Source organism: Orbicella franksi, chromosome 7 (genome assembly GCF_964199315.1).
Source record: "Orbicella franksi chromosome 7, jaOrbFran1.1, whole genome shotgun sequence".
NCBI lineage: Eukaryota > Metazoa > Cnidaria > Anthozoa > Scleractinia > Merulinidae > Orbicella > Orbicella franksi.
The window spans coordinates 24,029,332-24,049,067 of record NC_138151.1 but is presented as its reverse complement, the minus strand read 5'-3'; the positions used below and the strand labels follow the sequence as shown (position 1 = coordinate 24,049,067).

The 19,736-nt window shown below is 39.8% G+C and overlaps 2 protein-coding genes and 2 pseudogenes across 3 annotated transcripts in view; 1 reads left to right on the top strand and 3 right to left on the bottom strand.

Annotated features, from left to right (window-relative positions):
- The window catches only part of LOC145492291 (uncharacterized), a 175,111-nt gene extending 171,067 nt beyond the window's left edge, over positions 1-4,044 (bottom strand). The window contains exon 1 of the mRNA XM_081471705.1: positions 3,963-4,044. Within this exon, the coding sequence (XP_081327831.1) occupies positions 3,963-4,029 (67 nt within the window). The 5' untranslated portion in view covers positions 4,030-4,044. The remainder of the gene's footprint in view (positions 1-3,962) is intronic.
- Positions 1-19,736, bottom strand: part of LOC145492293 (uncharacterized) — a 96,024-nt gene that overhangs the window by 41,208 nt on the left and 35,080 nt on the right. Inside the window, exons 7-9 of the mRNA XM_081471708.1 lie at positions 18,870-19,042; positions 17,544-17,663; positions 17,091-17,109 (exon numbers count right to left, since the gene is read on the bottom strand). Coding sequence (XP_081327834.1) covers positions 17,091-17,109; positions 17,544-17,663; positions 18,870-19,042 — 312 coding nt within the window. The remainder of the gene's footprint in view (positions 1-17,090; positions 17,110-17,543; positions 17,664-18,869; positions 19,043-19,736) is intronic.
- Positions 6,724-16,528, bottom strand: LOC145492691 (proto-oncogene tyrosine-protein kinase receptor Ret-like; annotated as a pseudogene). The gene is made up of 11 exons (XR_014050045.1): positions 16,523-16,528; positions 16,058-16,068; positions 15,512-15,861; positions 14,565-14,675; positions 14,099-14,290; positions 13,312-13,432; positions 12,654-12,726; positions 8,554-8,598; positions 7,751-7,846; positions 7,191-7,290; positions 6,724-6,829 (listed from the first exon to the last, which is right to left on the bottom strand). The product of XR_014050045.1 is annotated as a proto-oncogene tyrosine-protein kinase receptor Ret-like (transcript).
- LOC145492692 (uncharacterized) lies at positions 11,117-12,235 on the top strand (annotated as a pseudogene).

Genomic DNA, 19,736 nt, shown 5'->3' with positions numbered 1-19,736 from the left:
AAAGTGTGCATTTCTGAAGAGGGAAGTTGTCTATTTGGGTTTGAAGATAGATGCTGAAGGTTTGCATCCAGTTGAGGAAAAAGTGGCTGCCGTAAAAAGGGCACCAGTACCACAAAACGTCAGTGAGTTGAGATCTTTTTTGGGCATGGTCCAGTACTATCACTCATTTCTTCCAGGTTTAGCAACCACACTAGCACCATTACATGAGCTCCTCAAAAAGGGTGTCCAGTGGACATGGACAAAAGAGTGTCAGCAAGCATACGACGCTTGTAAACAAGGTCTCACCAGTGATGCACTGTTGGTGCATTATGATGGGGACCGTGAACTGAGACTTGCTTGTGATGCGTCCAGCTATGGAATTGGAGCAGTTATTAGCCATGTGATGGATGATGGCCAGGCGAGGCCAATAGCCTATGCCTCTCGGACACTGAGTTCAAGTGAAAAGAACTATGCACAAATTGAGCGTGAAGCATTATCAATTGTTTTTGGTGTAAAAAAATTTCACCAGTTTTTGTATGGGCGTAAATTTACCCTGATCACTGATCACAAACCATTGTTGGCAATTTTCAATCCAAAATCCGCTATCCCCACACTAGCAGCAGCTCGAATGCAGAGGTGGGCTCTAGTACTTTCGGCGTATGACTATGAGATTGAATACAAAAGATCTGAAGACCATGCCAACTGTGATGCTCTCTCAAGGCTACCACATGAGGACTCCACAGTGGGAAGTGAGGGTGTGGTCTACAGTGTGAGGGTAATTGATGATGATTTTCCAATCACTGCAGAAGATAGCGGAAAGGCAACCCTTGTAGATCCTGTACTTGGTAAGGTACATCAATTTGTGATGTCAGGTTGGCCAGAAGGGTGTCCTGATGAGACCCTCAAACCCTATCATAATAGAAGAAATGAGCTGTCCTGTGAACAGGACTGTGTCCTTTGGGGCTCTAGGGTGATTATTCCACCAATCTTTAGAGTCAAAATGCTGGGGCAGTTGCATTGGGAACACCCTGGTATATGTGGTATGAAAGCAATTGCTCGTACATGCATGTGGTGGCCAAAAATGGATCAAGAAATCGAGGAAGCAGTGAGAGTATGTACAGTATGCCAAAATGTTAGAAATGCCCCACCCAGTGCACCCCTGATCCCATGGAAGTGGCCAACTAGACCATTTCAACGGATCCATATTGATTTCTGTCAGAAGGGTAATGATTACTTCCTTGTAGTAATCGATAGCCACTCAAAGTGGATTGAAGTGAAACATATGAGCTCTACAACTACTGAACGGACTATTGATGAGCTCCGTTTAATTTTTGCTACTCATGGTTTACCTGAAGAGGTGGTGTCTGACAACGGACCACAGTTTACGTCCATTGAATTTACCGAATTCATGCACAAAAACGGCATCAAGCACACGTTGGTTCCACCCTATCACCCTCAATCTAATGGGGCAGCGGAGAGGTCTGTGAGAGTTGTTAAGGATGCTTTAGTTAAACAGGTGCTTGAGGGTAAAAAGGGCATCTCTATGAAGCACAGACTTGCTAATTTTCTATTTCGGTATCGCACAACCCCTCACAGTACAACCGGTGTGACCCCCGCTGAGTTGATGGTGAAGCGTTGCCTGAGAACAAGATTAAGTCTGATTAAGCCTAATCTGGCACAAGTTGTAGAGAATAAGCAAGAGAAACAGAAAATGTATAAGGATTTGAAATGTAAGAGGGAAAGATCCTTTGTAAGAAATGACAGGGTGCGGGTACGAAACTCGAGGGCCAATTCTAAGACTGATAAGTGGATTCCAGGCATTATAATTAAAGTTTGTGGGCCCAGAACCTATGTAGTTAGGACAGGACACAAAACCAGATATGTGCACACTGATCACATGATAAGAGCACATGATAATGTACCAGATGATGTCAGTGAGCCAGATGTCGTGGTGCCTGAATCAAGTGGTCAGAAAATAAATGATGATAATGTGAATCCTCTCGATAGTACTTCTGAACCACATGTAGATCTGCCTGAAAACGAGGATACTGTTGTATCTCCTTTAGTTGTAAGTAGTCCACCTACAGTTTTGCGAAGATCTCAAAGGATTAGAAAACCAGTTGTTAAACTTAACCTGTAACTGTAGGTTATCACTATGTCTTGAGTATAAGTGCATCCTAAAAATCTGGGGGAAAGCAGTGTAATATATTCGTAACCGGTAGTTGTGTTAAGCTGTTGTATTACCCAAGATGCTTAGAGAATAAAGTTGTTGTGTTGAGCAAGCCTAGTCAACTTGTGTTGTTATGTCACCGAGCCATACTTTTGCTAGTATGTTTCATCACATATGTATACTATTTTGGTATTTTTGCGAGATTTCATTTGCTGGAGATTTAGGACTGAGTATTGTAACCACTGCATTTCAATCAGTCCCCACAGCAAAAAAAAAATGTTTAAACTTCTTTTGTGTGGGAGTCCCCATGTTAACTAAGAAAGAATATAATGATTAATAACAATGTCTTGTCTTTCTGAATAAGGTAGGAAAGAACAGGAAATGCCACCAAAAAGCACAGAAGACAGTTCTGTTATGTGATCAAGATTTTAAGTGGCTTCCCAGAAATCCTTGAAATCATGGCTCTATATTTCATAATCACACCATCTCCCCATGTTAACTAAGAAAGAATATAATGATTAATAACAATGTCTTATCTTTCTGAATAAGGTAGGAAAGAACAGGAAATGCCACCAAAAAGCACAGAAGACAGTTCTGTTATGTGATCAAGATTTTAAGTGGCTTCCCAGAAATCCTTGAAATCATGGCTCTATATTTCATAATCACACCATCTCACACCTCGATCTGCTGATGTGATCCATTTCCAGCTGAAACTATTAAATAGTTCGCAATTTACCTCACATGCATGTTCGATCATTTTCATTAGTAACAGCATTCCAAAAAGTAACTGAGGAGCTCCGCTTTTAGGCTCGGCTAAATCTATATATTATTTTATTCTCATTTTTTTTTCTTTTTTCTTGAACAATCAACCTTAATTTGGACACTATAAGAGAATTGCTAATGTACAGAAATCAATACTGAACAATGTGGTACTTGTGAGTATAATTAATCAAAGTATAATTAAGGAATGAATTAATGAACAAAAACAATTAAATCAACGAGCAAACGAAAATCAGAACGCACGAATAATTACAAAATTAGCAAAACCAACAGCCATGTTTTGTGTTCTGAGAACTCCCAAGAATACTTGCCATGCTCTCCATCGGACTTGTTCAGTTTAATTTACTTCCTGCTCCTAGAAAGGGTTTTAAGTGCTGTAAGAACAACTGAAAGAACAAATTTCCGAAACAGGATGTTCAGAGAAACAGAACGATATTATTATTATTATTTTTTTTTTATGAAGCACAGCGTGACATGTATCGTGACAAGAAATGTCACATTCCCGAAGAACTCAAATTATGATAGCCAACTGTTCATGCGTAACGCTTCAACACGAACGCCTTCTTTGAGCGGAAACGAAAATACATTTACAGTCAAACAAGAAACAAATAAACACAGGGTCTCTCCTATCAACACCTTGTGGTGCTACTTAAATTGATCTATCAACCGAAAGCGAAAAACATCGATAAAAGTAATATATGCACAATACTGAAAGACACGCTTCTGCGCTGATGCCTTGGAGATGAATTTTAAAATAACAGTAGTAGCAGCTTTAACGATAAAATTGTGGCCGTCTTCATCTTAATTTAACAGTCTAAGATTGTTGAATGCCGCGCCGGAGCTACAAAAACATAATCTGGCAATATGTACTTGATTGCGAGTTAACTCAGACAGGTTATATTTCAACTACCGCAAGCATATTTACTATTCCTTAAGTTTAAACTTAAAAGGAATCTGTCTCCAGGAAATCTAAGGACTTTCTAGTCGTAAGATTACAATCCAAACTCAACAGGGGTAGTAACACCATTCCTACCTGTAAGAGGAAGGAAAATAAGAGTAAGTACGAGGAACCAGACATTATTTGCCGCAACTTCCGCCATGATTTATTCGCCCGATAATTTATTTAGAAACTGAGCTGGAAGTTGTAAAAACAATAAACCTGAGGATTATGGGTATCAGGAATATGTTCCCACCCCCTGCTAGGTGAGTTGTCCTTATGCAATCATCGAAATTTACTTCAAAACTAGGGACTGAAAATAAAAATGGAAAAAGATAACGCGTTTAAGACGGACTATAACCACAAAATTTAATTAGCGTAAAAACTGACACAACAATGAGGCTTTCTGTTTAATTTAACAGCTATTCTAAATGCTTAGTATATTTACTCTACTCTGCTAAAATACAGCAAAAAATCTACTAAAAAAGTGTGTTTATATTTATGATTTATACCATGCCATAGCAAATATAGCCAATCAGCAGAAAACAGATAAGCAGTTGAATACTTAACGATGTTTCACTCGACCTTCCCATTGCGTGCTGCCACTGTACTTTCTATGGCATGGTATAAAGTAGTTATGCAATACTTTCTCGTGGGATACTGTGGAACACTCCACTTACAACTTGTATTCTCTTGGTATGCACACTTGCCTAAAGGCTTGTGTGTAAACAGAGGAATTGACTCCTGGTATTTTCCATGGTACAACACTCCAAAGCGTTGCATAACCAGTACATGTTTTCCTGAATAAAAGTTTGAAAAATATTCTGCCATGGGTGTGATTTCACTCACATCCTCCGCCTGTATACTAGTCAGGGCTTGAACCACAACACCATTCAGACAATGATGCTCGTATTGTGGCACTAGCAGAGTCGATTGGCGCAGCTTCCTCGTGAGCCTCCCCGGATATTTCTTAGTTTTCGGTGATAAGGTAATGAACTTGTAATTACGGAGCTAATAACTTAGAACTGAGGATTTATAACTACGTTCAGTTTGTATCCCATCTAAGGGCAAGTCGTTAGGTGAACTGGTCACAAGGGATCACATGGTGTACGAGGGATCGGTACACTTTTTAAATAGTTGTGTAAAAATCTTATTAACTAGAAAAACAGCTCTTCAACACCAGCCTATCAGGGAGAAGTTTTGACAAAGTGCTGGATTCTTTTTCTCGTATAAAAGTCAAGATCAAACAAATCTTTTATGTTTCGCGAGCTCATGTGAAATAATTCCATCAAAGTTCATTTCTTTCCTAGTGAGGAAATTTTGGGTGTCTAAACAAACGGTTTCAAACTAAATGCATATCTTCTAAGAATCTAAATTCCAAAACCAAAATATATCATCACAGCTCTAATTAACCGCGTGGCCATGGGCCGAGCGCGGTTCATGTTCTACCCTTGGTTTATTATTTTTTTTATTTTTTTTTTTTGTCGGAGACCAGACGCAGATCTCCACTCGGCCAACTTTGAATTACGCAATCTGTAATGTTTACTCGCCAATCCTTGTTTCTTCAGGGTCAACAGAAATCTCAGATTACAAAATCACGCCGAACCTACACGTTGCAAAAAAATCTCTCCAAAACCCTGACATCGAAGCGATATATCACTTTAGCGTTAATAACTACCACACATCGGCAGAAGGTAAATCTATTCCTTAACAATCCAGCTTTATCGTGCTAAAATTTCAGCGAAATCGAACAAAACCAGAATTAATTAGAATTTTTTTTGTGACCTCACTCCCCAGACCTAACAGAGGGAGCAACGGTCGCCCATAGCAACCGAAAAACACGAACATAACAAAGCTGACGTTTCGCCCAAAAAACTCCAGAATTATCGCCAGAGAGCTTAAATTTGAATGGGAACATCTTTTTCGAACTTTTTTCAACTCATTTAGACGAAAGAATGGCCTCGGCGGGCTACAAAAATGACCAAGAGAAAAAACAGAGCAAGACAGCAGAACAAACCGATAATATTTCACCGCGTGGCTTTCGGCACGAAAACGAAAATACAGCTTACTTCTGGATAAATTCAGCCTTAGAAGCCAGCAACTGGTCCCATATTACTTTCTGTATCCTTACAAATGTCCTGACTTCCATCTCCGAAAGATTTTGCCCCAATTTTGAGCAAATAAACATTTCGCCGACAGCGACCACCATTACGGTGGCTTGCATACTAAATTAGCTAACTTGACAAAATTCTCCCGAGGGGGGAGGATGTGACGAAAAGAGCTGAAAAATGGCCTGTAATTGGCTAATGATGAGATCTTCCCACTGTGCCAATTTGGTGAGAATCGAAAGTAACGCCAATTTTCTGTCAAGTTTTCAATCTGTAGCCACTGGAGTGACCAAAATCGATACATCGGTCGGGATAGAGTTTCATTATTAAATTACATGATTTGTGTGACTACTTTGCTAGCCCTTTACTCGTGGAAAACACCAATCAAATTTAATCATGTCTTTAAAGAAAGAAAGCTGTTGTTAATAGTGTTATTATCGTGTGGTTCATATCGTTCATGACCATACATATCCCGAAGAAAGTTCTAGATTAGGACCATTACGTCATCGGAGATTTGTCAACGGCTACCACTGATGGTGCAATGATACAGTTTGTGTTGATCAAGTGATGTGATGTCTACAGTAAGAAAAGAATCATCAATGACTGCTTTGAAATATGCACTACATTCCAACGGTAGTGCTAAGCAAACAGTTAAATTTTAAAAGCGCGGTTACAAGATCTAAAAGATCTTCTTGTTCTGATAAGTTATGGGAGTAACTGTTACAATGTCTCTACAGTCAGTAAGTACTGTCTTCTACACTGTTATTATGAAAAGAACCGTTAGTTCTCCTACACGACCAAATCTTCAACGTTTGCGTAGAACTTCTTGTCATACATTTCCATGTTGATCAACCTCTGCGGAGAAGAAAATGTGAAAAGAGTAATAGGTCATTTGATTCGTTTGTCCGTGTTACCTCACGACACCTAATTTACGTGTATGAAAGGCAAGTATATGGTTTTTTTCTCATTTGCTAAGCTCCAGCCAATAGCAACAGACGTGTCGGAAAATAAGGCCGATAATCAAAACAGTCACTTCGCTTGCAAGGGGTCTTGGAACTTTACCATGCAAGTATCCAATAGCTCGTCACAGTAATTGTTTCTTATTTGCATAATGCGTAATATAATCCAACTTGAAGGAGAGCTACTTTTATGCAATTTTGTAGTCTATAATTGAAATCAATTTTGACAATTGAAAATCAATCCCCCATGAGCTTACCATGTGTTGGTTTTCCATTTCTTTGAGTTCATTCCTCAATTCAGTAAATATTGGTCTTTCATCCGGGTTTTCTTGCCAGCATTTCGTCATTATTCCATATCTGAAATTGAATAAATTAGGAAGTCATGATCTTACATCCGTTAGGAGGCGTGGTGGCCTAATGCTGATGATTAGTGGTCTGCGTTCGAGCCGTGGCTACGGCCCTTAAGGTTTTTTGTATTGTTGAAATTTTGGACCAAGGGGGAAAAAATGCCGGGAGGATAAACTTAAATGGAATAGCATCTCTCTCAGGGGAACGGGGAAGAGGCAAAGAGGGAAGGGGGCGGAGGAGCTGGGGCGGTGGTGCTGACGCCTTAGTTATGCTTCTTGGTGAACAAGATAATTCAGGATAATAATCTCTTGACACTAGTATTCATTAAGCATCTCTTGTCATCTCCTCTCCTCGCCGATAGTCGCCTAAAGACTAATTCTATTAAATGGTGGAACTCAAGCCACTACTGCAACTAATTTCATGTTCAACAATAATTTTGACATAAAAGGTAAAAAGAAAAGCTGCTTACAATTTTTCATCCACGTGTTGCGGCTTCGCCATTCTGTGTCCTTGCTGTAGCCAGTGTACCATTTTTCTGCTATCCATCCGTGGATATGGTGAACCACTCGGAAGAGAACATTTTATAGACAAGACATCAAGACCTCGATTCCTTCCAAAATAAACAGAATCTCAAAATTGTAACTATTTCTGCAGCAATTTAGGTAGAATGGTTGCTATTGAAAAAATCATTATGTATGCTCTCCTAACGAAAGGCCATTCGGGGATGACAAAACTAACATTAGAAACGAATGTTGAAAACAGAATATAACAAGTTATGAATGCTATTTGAGAGGACGCAGACCAGTTAGCCATCTTACAAACTTGGTCGAAGATTTGAACTCGGGTCTATGGTAAAGAATCTCCAGCTAAGGTCAGAAAGGAACTTGAACCCGGTCGCTCTAGCTTCCAAGCGGAAAACCCCAACAGAGCTACTCCACCAAATTGACCCTAACCTCTTTTACAAATATTTCTGCGCCTTTTAACAACGCGCAAATTCAAACCCTTTAACTAACGATATTGGTTTTGGCTGCGTCAATCACAATTACGACGACCACTAACGGAATTTGGAAAGAAAGAAACAATATGGATTGAATTCTACCACTCACAACCCACAGATATGACTTTTGAAAACATTGAAGTTAGTTTCTGTGCCCCGAAAGGGCCGCTAAGATGATTGTCGATAGCGAAGCACGTGACCGTTGATTAAGCAGTTGTCGCGTGTTATGGAAAGGCGCAGTAAACAAAGTACGAAGGTGCAAGCCGCTACCTAGCTTACCTATGGTGAAAATCTCGTAAAGGAGAACTCGATAACTCCACCTGTGAGACAAATAAGTGTTTAAATAATAGTTATGATATGGTGAAAATGAACCTTGTTACTTAAAAATAATAGCATTGGAAGTTCTTCGGCTTGTTTCCTGGATGCTATTATACTACTCCCCTTCTAAGAAATGATGCTATAAATAGTGATTCATCCACTGGATAGTCTTATCCACCTTTCAACAACCCGGGCCAAGTTCAATCATTTAACATTAATTGATGCAGTATGTCTTTTCTGTCTTATCATGGACAAGCAAGAGAAGTTGTTATTATAAGTCAAGTAAAGTAATATGTAACATATTGGCACGTGAGAATTAGCACCTATTGTATATTATATTTTATGTACGTATATTTAAGTAGGATATCACATGTAAATGTAGAAAACACACACATTCACGCGGTGTGTATGAACAAGCAGAATAAACCTATTCGACGACACACTACATGGTGGGAGCGTTTTACAAGAATTTCTAGAGTTAAATCAAGAGAGGACAGCAGAAGCGAATTATGGCAACAGCAACGTCTTTTGCGTCGCCACAGATCATGAACTGGGACGCTCCTGATCCGATAACTGCATTCCCAAGATTCAAACAAAAATGTCAACTTATGTTCTCAAGCGTTCTCAAAAACGCCGATGACGAAGCAAAAGTGAGTTATTTTTACTCTGATCGGGCGAAAAAGGCCTGGATTTATAAAACAGTTGGACATTCACAAAGGAGGAAGACAGGAAAAAGCCTGCCATTATTTTCGAACGGTTCGAGAATCAATTGGAACCGAAGACGAGTCATCGAATTCACAAATACACACTACAAGGAATGCGACAAGAACAAGGTGAGCCAGTGGATGATTTTATCTCAAGATTAAAAATCTAGTAGCAAAATGTCAATTTCGCGACAATACCGAAGTCGAAGACAAAGTTTTGGATCAGCTCATTTGGGGGTCAAGAAATCCCGATGTCCAGAAGTCTCTCATAAGCCGAGACAAATCATTGACGCTTGCAGCCGCTATTGAGACTGCAAGAAGCTACGAAGCGACAAGTAAACACATGAAGACACTGGCAGGAAGTAGCGAAAGCCATCAAGAGGGTAGAAGTATAGATGCCATTTATAAGGAACAAGAAAAGGAATCTTGTAACAACTGCGGAAAACAACGCCCGAGGAACAAATGTCCGGCCTACGGTACATTATGTCGAAAATGCGGCAAAGCTAATCATTGGCAATCCGCTGTCTGCCGATCCAGCAAACGGAGACAACTTAACCAAGGAAGAAAACCGGCCTTCAAAAAAGTTATTCACACGATTGAGGATAGGGACGACGAGGAAAATGATGAAATTCTGACAATCAGTACCATCGAGGTTAACACCATAGAAGACACGCAACATTCGACACACGACACACGCGATGAGGTCTTTGCGACACTTGAGATGACTCAGCCAGAAAAGAAGCGGAAAATTAATCTCCAGTGCAAGGTAGACACAGGTGCACAGAGTAATGTTTTGCCTATCAGGCTACTTCGCATAATCGCCCCAGAGAAGTTTGACGACGAAGGAAACCCCAAACCAGAAGCACTAGAAAAGAATGAAGCCGTCCTTTCAGCATATGGTGGCTCTGTAATCAAGCAGCTTGGCACTATAAACATCCCTTACAAGTACAAAGAGAAGAAGATTAACTGCATTTTCTACGTCACAGACACTTCAGGGCCAGCTATTCTCGGTCTAAAAGCGTGCACTGCTCTAAAACTGGTCACCCTACACTGTGCACTAAGAACAAATCCATTAGACCAGGCTGATTTAACTCGCAGTGTCAATGCCCCAGCTCAAAATTCGGGTACTTGCAAGAAAAGCTCGAGTTACATTGGAAGTCATGTACCACTGGAAGAGCGGCCTTCAATCACAAGTAAACAAGAGCTGATGGAGATGTACCCAGAATGTTTCAATGGTACAGTTGCATGTTTTGACGACTATACGTATCACATCACACTGGATCCTGAAGTATCACCGGTGGTCCGTGCACCTCGCAAAGTGCCCATAGAGTTGAAAGATAAATTACAAGCCGAATTACGTGAGACGGAGAGTCAAGATATCATTGCAAAAGTAACGCAACCTACAGATTCGGTTAATTCCCTGGTTATTAGAGAAAAAGGAAATGGGCGACTCCGTTTATGCCTCGATCCTAAGGACCTGAATAAGGCGATCAAAAGAGAACATCATCCCATACCCACTCTAGAGGAAATCACACCCAAATTAGCAGGAGCAAAGCTTTTAAGCAAGCTGGACGCTCGCAATGGCTACTGGAATGTCAAACTAGATGAGAAATCCTCGTATCTGACAACCTTTAATACACCATTTGGTCGATAACGTTTCCTCAGGATGCCGTTTGGCCTACGAATGAGTCAAGATATCTTCCAATTCAAGATTGATGAGACGTATCGTGATTGCTAGGGAGCCATTGGCATTGCAGATGACGTCACAGTCTATGGAAAGAACGACCAAGAGCATGACTTACACCTACACGAAACCATGGAACGTACCAGAAAGGCTGGCATCAAGCTCAATGACGAGAAGTGTGTTATCAAAACAAAGGAGTGCAATTTCTTTGGTATGCTTTACACACCAGACGGCGTCAAGCCCAGCCCAGATAAAGTCAGAGCCATAGAAAATTTAGAACCGCCCAAAGACAAGAAGGAGCTTCACACCTTTTTGGGGATGGCAACTTACATGAGTTCATTCATCCCCAATCTAGCTGACCACACTGCCCCCTTAAGAAACCTCTTAGAAAACCTTGTAAAATTCATGTTGCGTTTGCCAGAAGTACCACAATTCTCAACAAAAGGAGCCTACGATACCATCAGAGATCCCTTCAAGACCGTGGCAAACATTGAGCGCAGACCTGTTCTATGTCCAACAGTCGTGGTTCCTCATAGTTGTCGACTACTATTCCAAGTTCCCATTTTTTTCCAGTTCCCAAGTCCAAACGGTTAAGAAGACGATCCTAAAATGCAGAGAAATAAAAGAAGACATAGATCTAGCCCTGTTGGCTCTACGAACAACGCCCCTGAGTTCCAATATACCATCACCGGCTGAATTACTGAATGGCCGAGTATTCAAATCCACACTTCCTGGTAAGATCCAGCCATCAAAGAACCAAGACGAAGTTAGAAATTGGCTTAAAGCGAGACAAGACAACCAATGCTACTATTACAACAGGCACACCAAAGAACTCCCTGCACTACACAAGGACCAAGCCATCTATGTACAAGACCACGTGAGAAAGACATGGAATTCTGCTAGAGTCATAGATCAGGGAGAGACCCCTCGCTCGTATCTTATAGAAACTGGAACTGGTGCTCAACTACGAAGAAATAGAATCCATCTTAGACCAAATAATGCCTCCAAAAACTTAGCAAACAACTTGTCGAGTTGCATTCCTCAAGGAAGTATGACTGCACAATCTTCAAGCGCCAATCCACGAGAGTCCACCACAGCAGGCAATTCAGCAAACAACCCATCGAGTGGCATTTGATTATACGGCCCTCAAGCGCCAACCCACAATGTCCCACCTTAACAGAAGCCGAGAAAGGACCAAGAAAATCTCGCGCGAGACGTGAAATCCGAGCACCGGAAAGACTTAATCTCTGACGCTTGCTTTAGTAGTTATTATTACAGTAGCATGATACATGAACACTAGACAGAAAATCCCTATATATCCTAATTTTATTCATTGTCAACGTATATACAAGATACGTGTACCTGGGACATTGGCCCGAATGAATATTTTGTTTTTGTTTGTTTTCATTTCAACTAACATAGTTTTTTAAGAGAAGGGGATGTAACATATTGGCACGTGAGAATTAGCACCTATTGTATATTATATTTTGTGTACGCATATTTAAGTAGGATAGCACATTATGTAAATGTAGAAAACACACACATCCACGCGGTGAATGTGAACAAGCAGAATAAACCTATTCGACAACACACTACAGTCATCCTGGAGTAAGCCATTGTATGAAAAACATTTTTATGTTTAACGTTGAATCACGGTACATGTACTCACACATCGCTTTTCGTTGAATATGTCCCATAAAGCAGTGCTTCTATTGCAGTCCACTTAACAGGGAGACGCCCTTAGAGAAAGAAGATAACTTTTTAGCTGAAAGACAGACGAGAAGGTCGGTACTGGGTTTTGATTTATCAGTTAGTAGTTAGATACCCGATTATCCGGTATAATGATAACGTTTCGCAAGCCACTGGAATAGTCCCTGTGATTAGTCTCTTGAAGAGTTTACACGAGGGAAGAGGTTGCAGGGACTGGTCCCTTGTAATATGTACATGAGGACGCTGATTGCAAAGGGATACCTAGCTCAGAATCTTGGAAGAAAGGTAAAGGTAATCTCTTTCACTCTTTTCCTCTCCAAAAGCAAAACTGAAACTGTTAAAAAAAAGTGTAACAATGAGATATATGCAAAACTGAGATATATATATACCAAGGCAATAAGAAATTTAAAACTAACCACCATAGCGACTTAATGAAGCTGACATTTCGAGCGTTCGCTCTTCGTCCGAGCAAAGCAGACTTTGAAAAATATTTAAAATAAATACTGATCTGCCGTTGGATTATTTTCATTTTGTCTCAGAGACTTGTCCCAGGAACAGTTCACACGAAGGGATTTGAAGAGACAAGTCTCTGGGACTCTTCATCTTGTCTCCTGATTTTGATTTTCGTTCGTAAATGTTGTCCTGCTGAACATCTCTAGCCATTCCAAAGTCTGTCACTTTACATGTTTCGTTTTCACCAACCAACACATTACGAGCTGCCAGGTCTCGGTGGATACTCTAAAACAGAAGGTTATTGGTGATATTTTGATACATGGGAGACAAAACAAATAAATCAAATGTCGCGAACCACTAGCAGTCAAACGTTTCGACGTGAATCAACAAATTGTATGACAATTAAAAAAGTTATAAGGTCTTGAGTGAACTGCCTTCCTTGATCTATTAACATCATATTAACATCAGATCAGTGACAGTGCAAAATTGGACACAAGGTGGAACTTTTTCACCACAGAAAAATTCCCGCTATGCGAAGACGACCAATGTAACTTCAGTCCAACCCCAATTAAAAGGCCACACTCGGGAAAATGGCCGCTTAGTAAAAATAATAGAAAAACCCCCATCGGGACTTCCATTACTGGCCACCTAATAGATGTAGTCGTTCAATAGATGGCCGCTCAATGGGGGCTCGACTGTACATGTGATGTGATGAAAAACTGGCAATCATTATTACAGTTCTTTTTGGGCAAATATTCACACTTTAGTCAATTCCTTTTACGAAAAATTCACAAGCCGATTTACGTTTCCTTGCATAACAACGCCACAACGTCGCAGGATGACATTGTGGGAACCGTTGAAGTGAGACGCTTCCAGCAATAACGTGCAAATCCGGAATAGAACAATAAGGGCGCAAAACATAAAGGTCCAATAAATGAGTACATTACATACTCGTTTGGATGACAAATAAGACATTCCATCACCGATTTCCCAAGCAAACTTCCTCAGCTGCTGTGACGTCAGAGTTGTTTTTGGTTTGATATCTTTGGTCTTTGTAATAAGTGTCATTCAGTCCACGGCTCTTTCTCAGGTATCCCAGCAGGTCTCCAAATGGAACATATTCTATCAGCACTAACAAAGGCTCTGAGAAGAAAAAGAGAGAGAAGAAAAGAGACATTGGTAATGTTAAACACTAATAGACAAAGATATACATATCGCGAAAGCAGTGCTCGACATGATTTTTACTGGCATACTGAAGCTGAGTTGAAGAATTATTCTATTTTGAAGTGATTGTAAGTGCAACGCATTCATACATTCATCTAGTAGGCTTAACATCAAGAAAGGGTATTGAATAGAGATGAGAGTGATTTCAAAACACTGATCACCGTTTCTTTGAGGGTTTTATCCCAAAGTTTACCAGATTGTGTGACGCATCCCAGGAGCTTGATGACATGTGGATGAGGCTGAAGCTGTTTCATTCTTTCAAGTTCTGATAACAAGTCTCTCTTGTCTGTTTCGGGCGCATTCTCTACAATATAATCCCAAATGAGATTCTTAAAACTCAATAATTATGATTTATACATTGACGTTCTGTAGGTGCCGACCCACTAATATGACGAAGCTTTCGGGAAAAAGAAACAACCCTCGTTACATCAACAATAACGTGAAACAACTTTTTTTCCTTTTCCCTTTAATCGATTTGGAAGACATAGTTGAAAGTAATTGACATCAGTGTGAAATCAATGATATCACGATATCACACAAAGCATGTTGCCGTGACGGAAGACTAGCACTAGATCATTAGCATAATGCGTATTTTAAAGTCTACTAAGACTCCAAGCTAGAAATGGACGAATACAGTGAAACCTGTATTAACCGGACCCCATATTAAGCGGACACCATCCATTAAGTGGACACGAGCTTGAGTCCAAAAATTTTCCGCATTCAGCGGACACCTCTGTTAAGCGGACTCGCACACCAATATTGGGCCATTTTGTCGCACAAAACCTGTAATAAGCGGACACTCCAAGGGTCTTTTACTTTTCAAAGCTCAGCTCAGACTCCTGTAACATTGTACAGCGATGTCGTTTTAAAGCTAAGTAGATTATTCTAAAGTGATGTATTGACTGATTGTACATTGTGCTATGAGCAGTCTTTGATCTTACACTGAATTACACTGTGTTACGAAAGGGTTAATAATTAACTGTTATTGCACAACATATTAGAATCTGGTTAGAGCGGACACCCTGTATTAAGCGGACACTACTAAGGGTCCCAATGGTGTCCGCTTAATACGGGCTTCACTGTAGAAAGTCCGTAACATATTATGCTCTTTTCAACTTCTATTTTTAAAGCATGTCACACCTTTTAACTTTTTAATAGTCACTAGCGTCTTCCCGGCCCGTCCTCGAAGATCTATTGCTGTTCCCTTGGCAACCTGACCAAACGCACCTTTACCAATTATCTTCTTTAGAGTCACGTGTTGTCTAGGAACCTCCCAGGAGCGTGTTGACGGATGAAGAGGTGCATATTGGCTGCTTTGTGTAGCGTTTGATGAAACATTATTCCCTCTATCTTCTAATACGTTTTGTAATCGAGAAGCCCGATTCAGTGACGTGTATTGGCTTTGAAGATTGGCTTTGAAGGGAAACTTCAGAAGTTTGAATCCTGGCGGGATCTTCGTCCAGTCCAATATTATCCATTTCCATTTGAGTCTAATCCAAGGGAAATTGTTAACACATAGTTGACGTCAAATTACCTTTTCTGAAAGCGAGACGTAAGTTGAACTGAGTCAACTGCATAACTAATTCAGACCAGAAAGGTGATGAAAACTTTAGAGGCGCCCTCACACTTTAAACGCTTGTAACTTTAAAAGCGCTAAAACAATAAACTTCAAATTTGACGACTTGCCTAAAATTGATCTGGAGAAAAACAAGTATTGCATTTCATTAGTCAAGGATCTTGATGTTTCCATGACAACCGTATTTTCACAGGCATGTTTTTCTGTCATATTTAAATTCATTAACATTCTTGATGTTCTAAGTTTTCTTTGTCGGTTTTTGACTATTTGTAACAATTTACCTTATGCACTTTGCCTCAAAGATGGCGTCCGTTCAGAAATAATAAAGTCATATGACGTCATCTCTGTATGTTATGGACTTCAAGGGAAATATGTTTAAATGTGCTACAAATCCGCTAAGTTCCATAGCCATGGTTTCAATACTCTATGCATGACAGGTTGATGGCCTTAACATCTCCCCCTCCCCTCCCCCCACCCCCTCTTAACCCTCAAAGGGTCAATTACAGTCAAGTAAAAGGCTGCTCATGTAATACTTTATATTGACCACTTGTAATTTCCGTTACGTAAAGACCTACGTGCATTTTGCTCTTTCCTCATTAGATGCCGCTCGATTTACCCTAAAATAAAAACAACCAACAAATTAGTTTTCTTATGAAGAAAATCCACATTCAAATATACATCCAGGGTAGCTCAGTTTGTAGTATATGGCATTTCAAAATACATTGTTATGAATATGAAGTCTTTAAGTGTGAGAACTGAATTAACATGTTGTGAAATGAAAGGCTTTGTTACTCAAAAAGTACTAACGAGTTTTGAACGGGCTTGGAATTTTGTGTTACTCCTGGGAGTCTATCGCAGGGTTACCTCCCAACATTTCATTCGTCAATATCCATTTATAGTCCTGGGTGGAGAGGGGCACTATAGGAGTAATAAGTCTTGCCCAAGAACACAGCGCAACGACCCAGCGAGCGGTCGAACACAGATCTAGACGGCTCGACCAGGGTCCAGCACACTAAACGGCAGACCATCACATCTTATTTTTTTCCACTGTGAAGTGGCACATTTCAAATAGCGAAATTATTAAGCGTTAAGACCCAAAAGATGAAATAAACGAATACAAATGTGCTGCTCTAACAAACTTACCTATCCCTTGTTGCAGTCTCTAAAAGGGTGAAAAATGAATTGATTGACATTATAATCAAGTTGGAAGGAGACAGCAAGGAGAAAGTGATTAGACATCTAGTTACCCTTTCCTTTGAAGTAATAAAGAAAGCTTAAAGTACTGATCACAGAGGTCACTGAACATGGCATTATGGGCCACGTTGTTGCAAAGAATGCCGATGAAGGATTTAAAAGGCGTGAAAATCTTAAAGGCAAGAACGAAAAACCACAAAACTTCCCATACCTGAGATTAACACTTAGTCTAAGCTGTCTGGTTCAGTTATTTAACTGTTTTAGCAGCTACATCCTATTTACATCCAAAACCAAAGTAGCTTGAAGTGGGAGGCTTAGCGGAACCTGGCAACGTATTAACAAGACAAGTTTTCTCACAGTCATTGTTAAAAAGGTCTAGAGAATATTTAGAATATTGCTCACCTTTCTTGTGAAGCCATGAGATGTAGACAGCAAGAGCAATGATTATGACAACAAGGACACCGATCACAACTCCCAATACGGTGCAGCTGCAAGGACAATCCCCACACGCTTGAACTGTTACTATAATATGATAAAAAATAATAATAATAATAATAATAAAAAAAAAAAATTAAAAAAAACCACTTCATCAGATCTCTTTCAAAGCAAACGCATTTCACATGCTTGTGTTAAGCATGGCAAATATGTCTCACTGTTTGTCTGTGTGTTTGTCTGTCTGTCTGGCTGTCTGCCTGGCTGGCTGGATGGATGGATGGCTGCTCGAACCTGCCTTTCCATTAATTTGTCCTTTTTTCCGTCAATCCTTCTTTCTGTTTGTCTGTAGGTAATTGTTTTGAACGAGACTTACAAGGTATAGCAAGGTATAGCAAGGCATTTGGGTCCCTTTTGGTGCGAACAGTAATAAAATGAAAAATGATAGGGCAGATGGCCATTGCTGTAGCTTTGCTTGGTTGTAACGATCTTAGATGTTCGGTGTCCCCCTCTTTTTTTTTCTTTTTTTTTTTGATGGATCGTTTTCTGTACCAATTTTCTACGTTTCGCGAAAAAATGAAGAAAATCTGTTGATTAGAAGTTTGAATTTTTTCGCAAAATGTACCATCGAATGCCGTACTTTCTAGCTCTTCGTTTATCTGTGCGGCGGTTTCAAATGCCTCTCTGACGGTTAAGTTTTGTGAAAACGTTGGCAACATTTGGAATTATTAACGCAACGGATTCACTTATACAAAATATTACTAAGATAGTTTGTCTCCGTTGATTCATCTTCATTCATAAATTTTGAACCAAAAACCCTGGAAACCATGCTGATTTACGCGCACCAGTATTTTAAATTTTTTTCAGACTAGTCTTCCACACGCTTTATCTCTGGAACGAAGTTCATGACCCTCAAGTTTTTCCGCATTTCTGAATCAAGTAATTTATTATCTGTCCGAGGTAGAAGTTTGAAGAAAATCTATCGCGTAGAGCATTTTCGCGCGAGCGTCCTTATATGTATTAATTTTCTGGTGCTCGACACTTTTTTTAAGGTCACTAGATATCTTCACAGTACAAAATACATGAGACTCATAGAGTATGAGAGTGCCATCATTATCTGATCTCATTATTAAAGAATTTTATATATATCCGACTTGCTGGCCGAATTGTTAAATAAAGTTAACAAGAAAATACAAGAGATCGACACGCGACTACTTAATAATTCTCTAAGGCATCTGAAGTAAAGAAAAACAAATTCACAGGACGAAATGTAAATGATATGTTATGGCAACATACTGTCAGATGAGCTGGTGGGTGTTATCCAGGTGTCTCGTGTGCCTGTTATGGAACTCACAGTAAAATCTCCAAACTTTCCATTCTTGACAGCATCTCGAAGTATAGAAAGTACCTCGCTTTCTCTTACAGTGGAACTGAACTTCACGGCCAGATCAACAGTTACACTTCCACACCTTGGAATAAAAAGGGAAAAAGTTCAAACTAAACTGATGAACAAAATGAACAGGGAATTATTTTGCTTCATAAATTTTCAGATGGTTGAATCTCACAAAACAAAGCACTTAAACAAATGAAGTGGACTTATTTTTGATTCTATAGGTAATCGTTCGAATGTGAGTGCAATTAAGCCAGGATTTACACTGTGAGTGAGGTTTGAAAATTCTCTTAAAATTGTACGAGCGTTTAGGCGAGTGCAATTTGAGAAAATTTTCAAATATCACGAGCAATGTAAATCTGCTCGAGCTTTCATACGATTACTCATTTATCACATGACTGGGAAAATCACGAAAGCGCGCGCGTTAATTTGCACTGCAGTGCAGATTAAAAGTTAACGATAAATTGGCCTGCTCTCAGCCAATCACAATGAAGTGATTTTACCAGTTATATAATTAGACCTGGCATGTGTATTCGCTGGAGTTCGCCGGTTTCCTGTTTTACGTCCCAGTTGATAAACAGAGAAATTCGTAATCTGTTCGATTTTCGTGGTTACTGGCCTTAGTCAGTCTTCACTTTTTGAACACTTTCGGAGAAATCTCCCGAAGCAAGACCGAAAATAACTCGAGATTTGCTCGAGTTCTTAATGAGAATAATTGCTTTTACAGTTTATACAGCTACTATTTAAGGACCACGATCTTCCCCCAAATACAA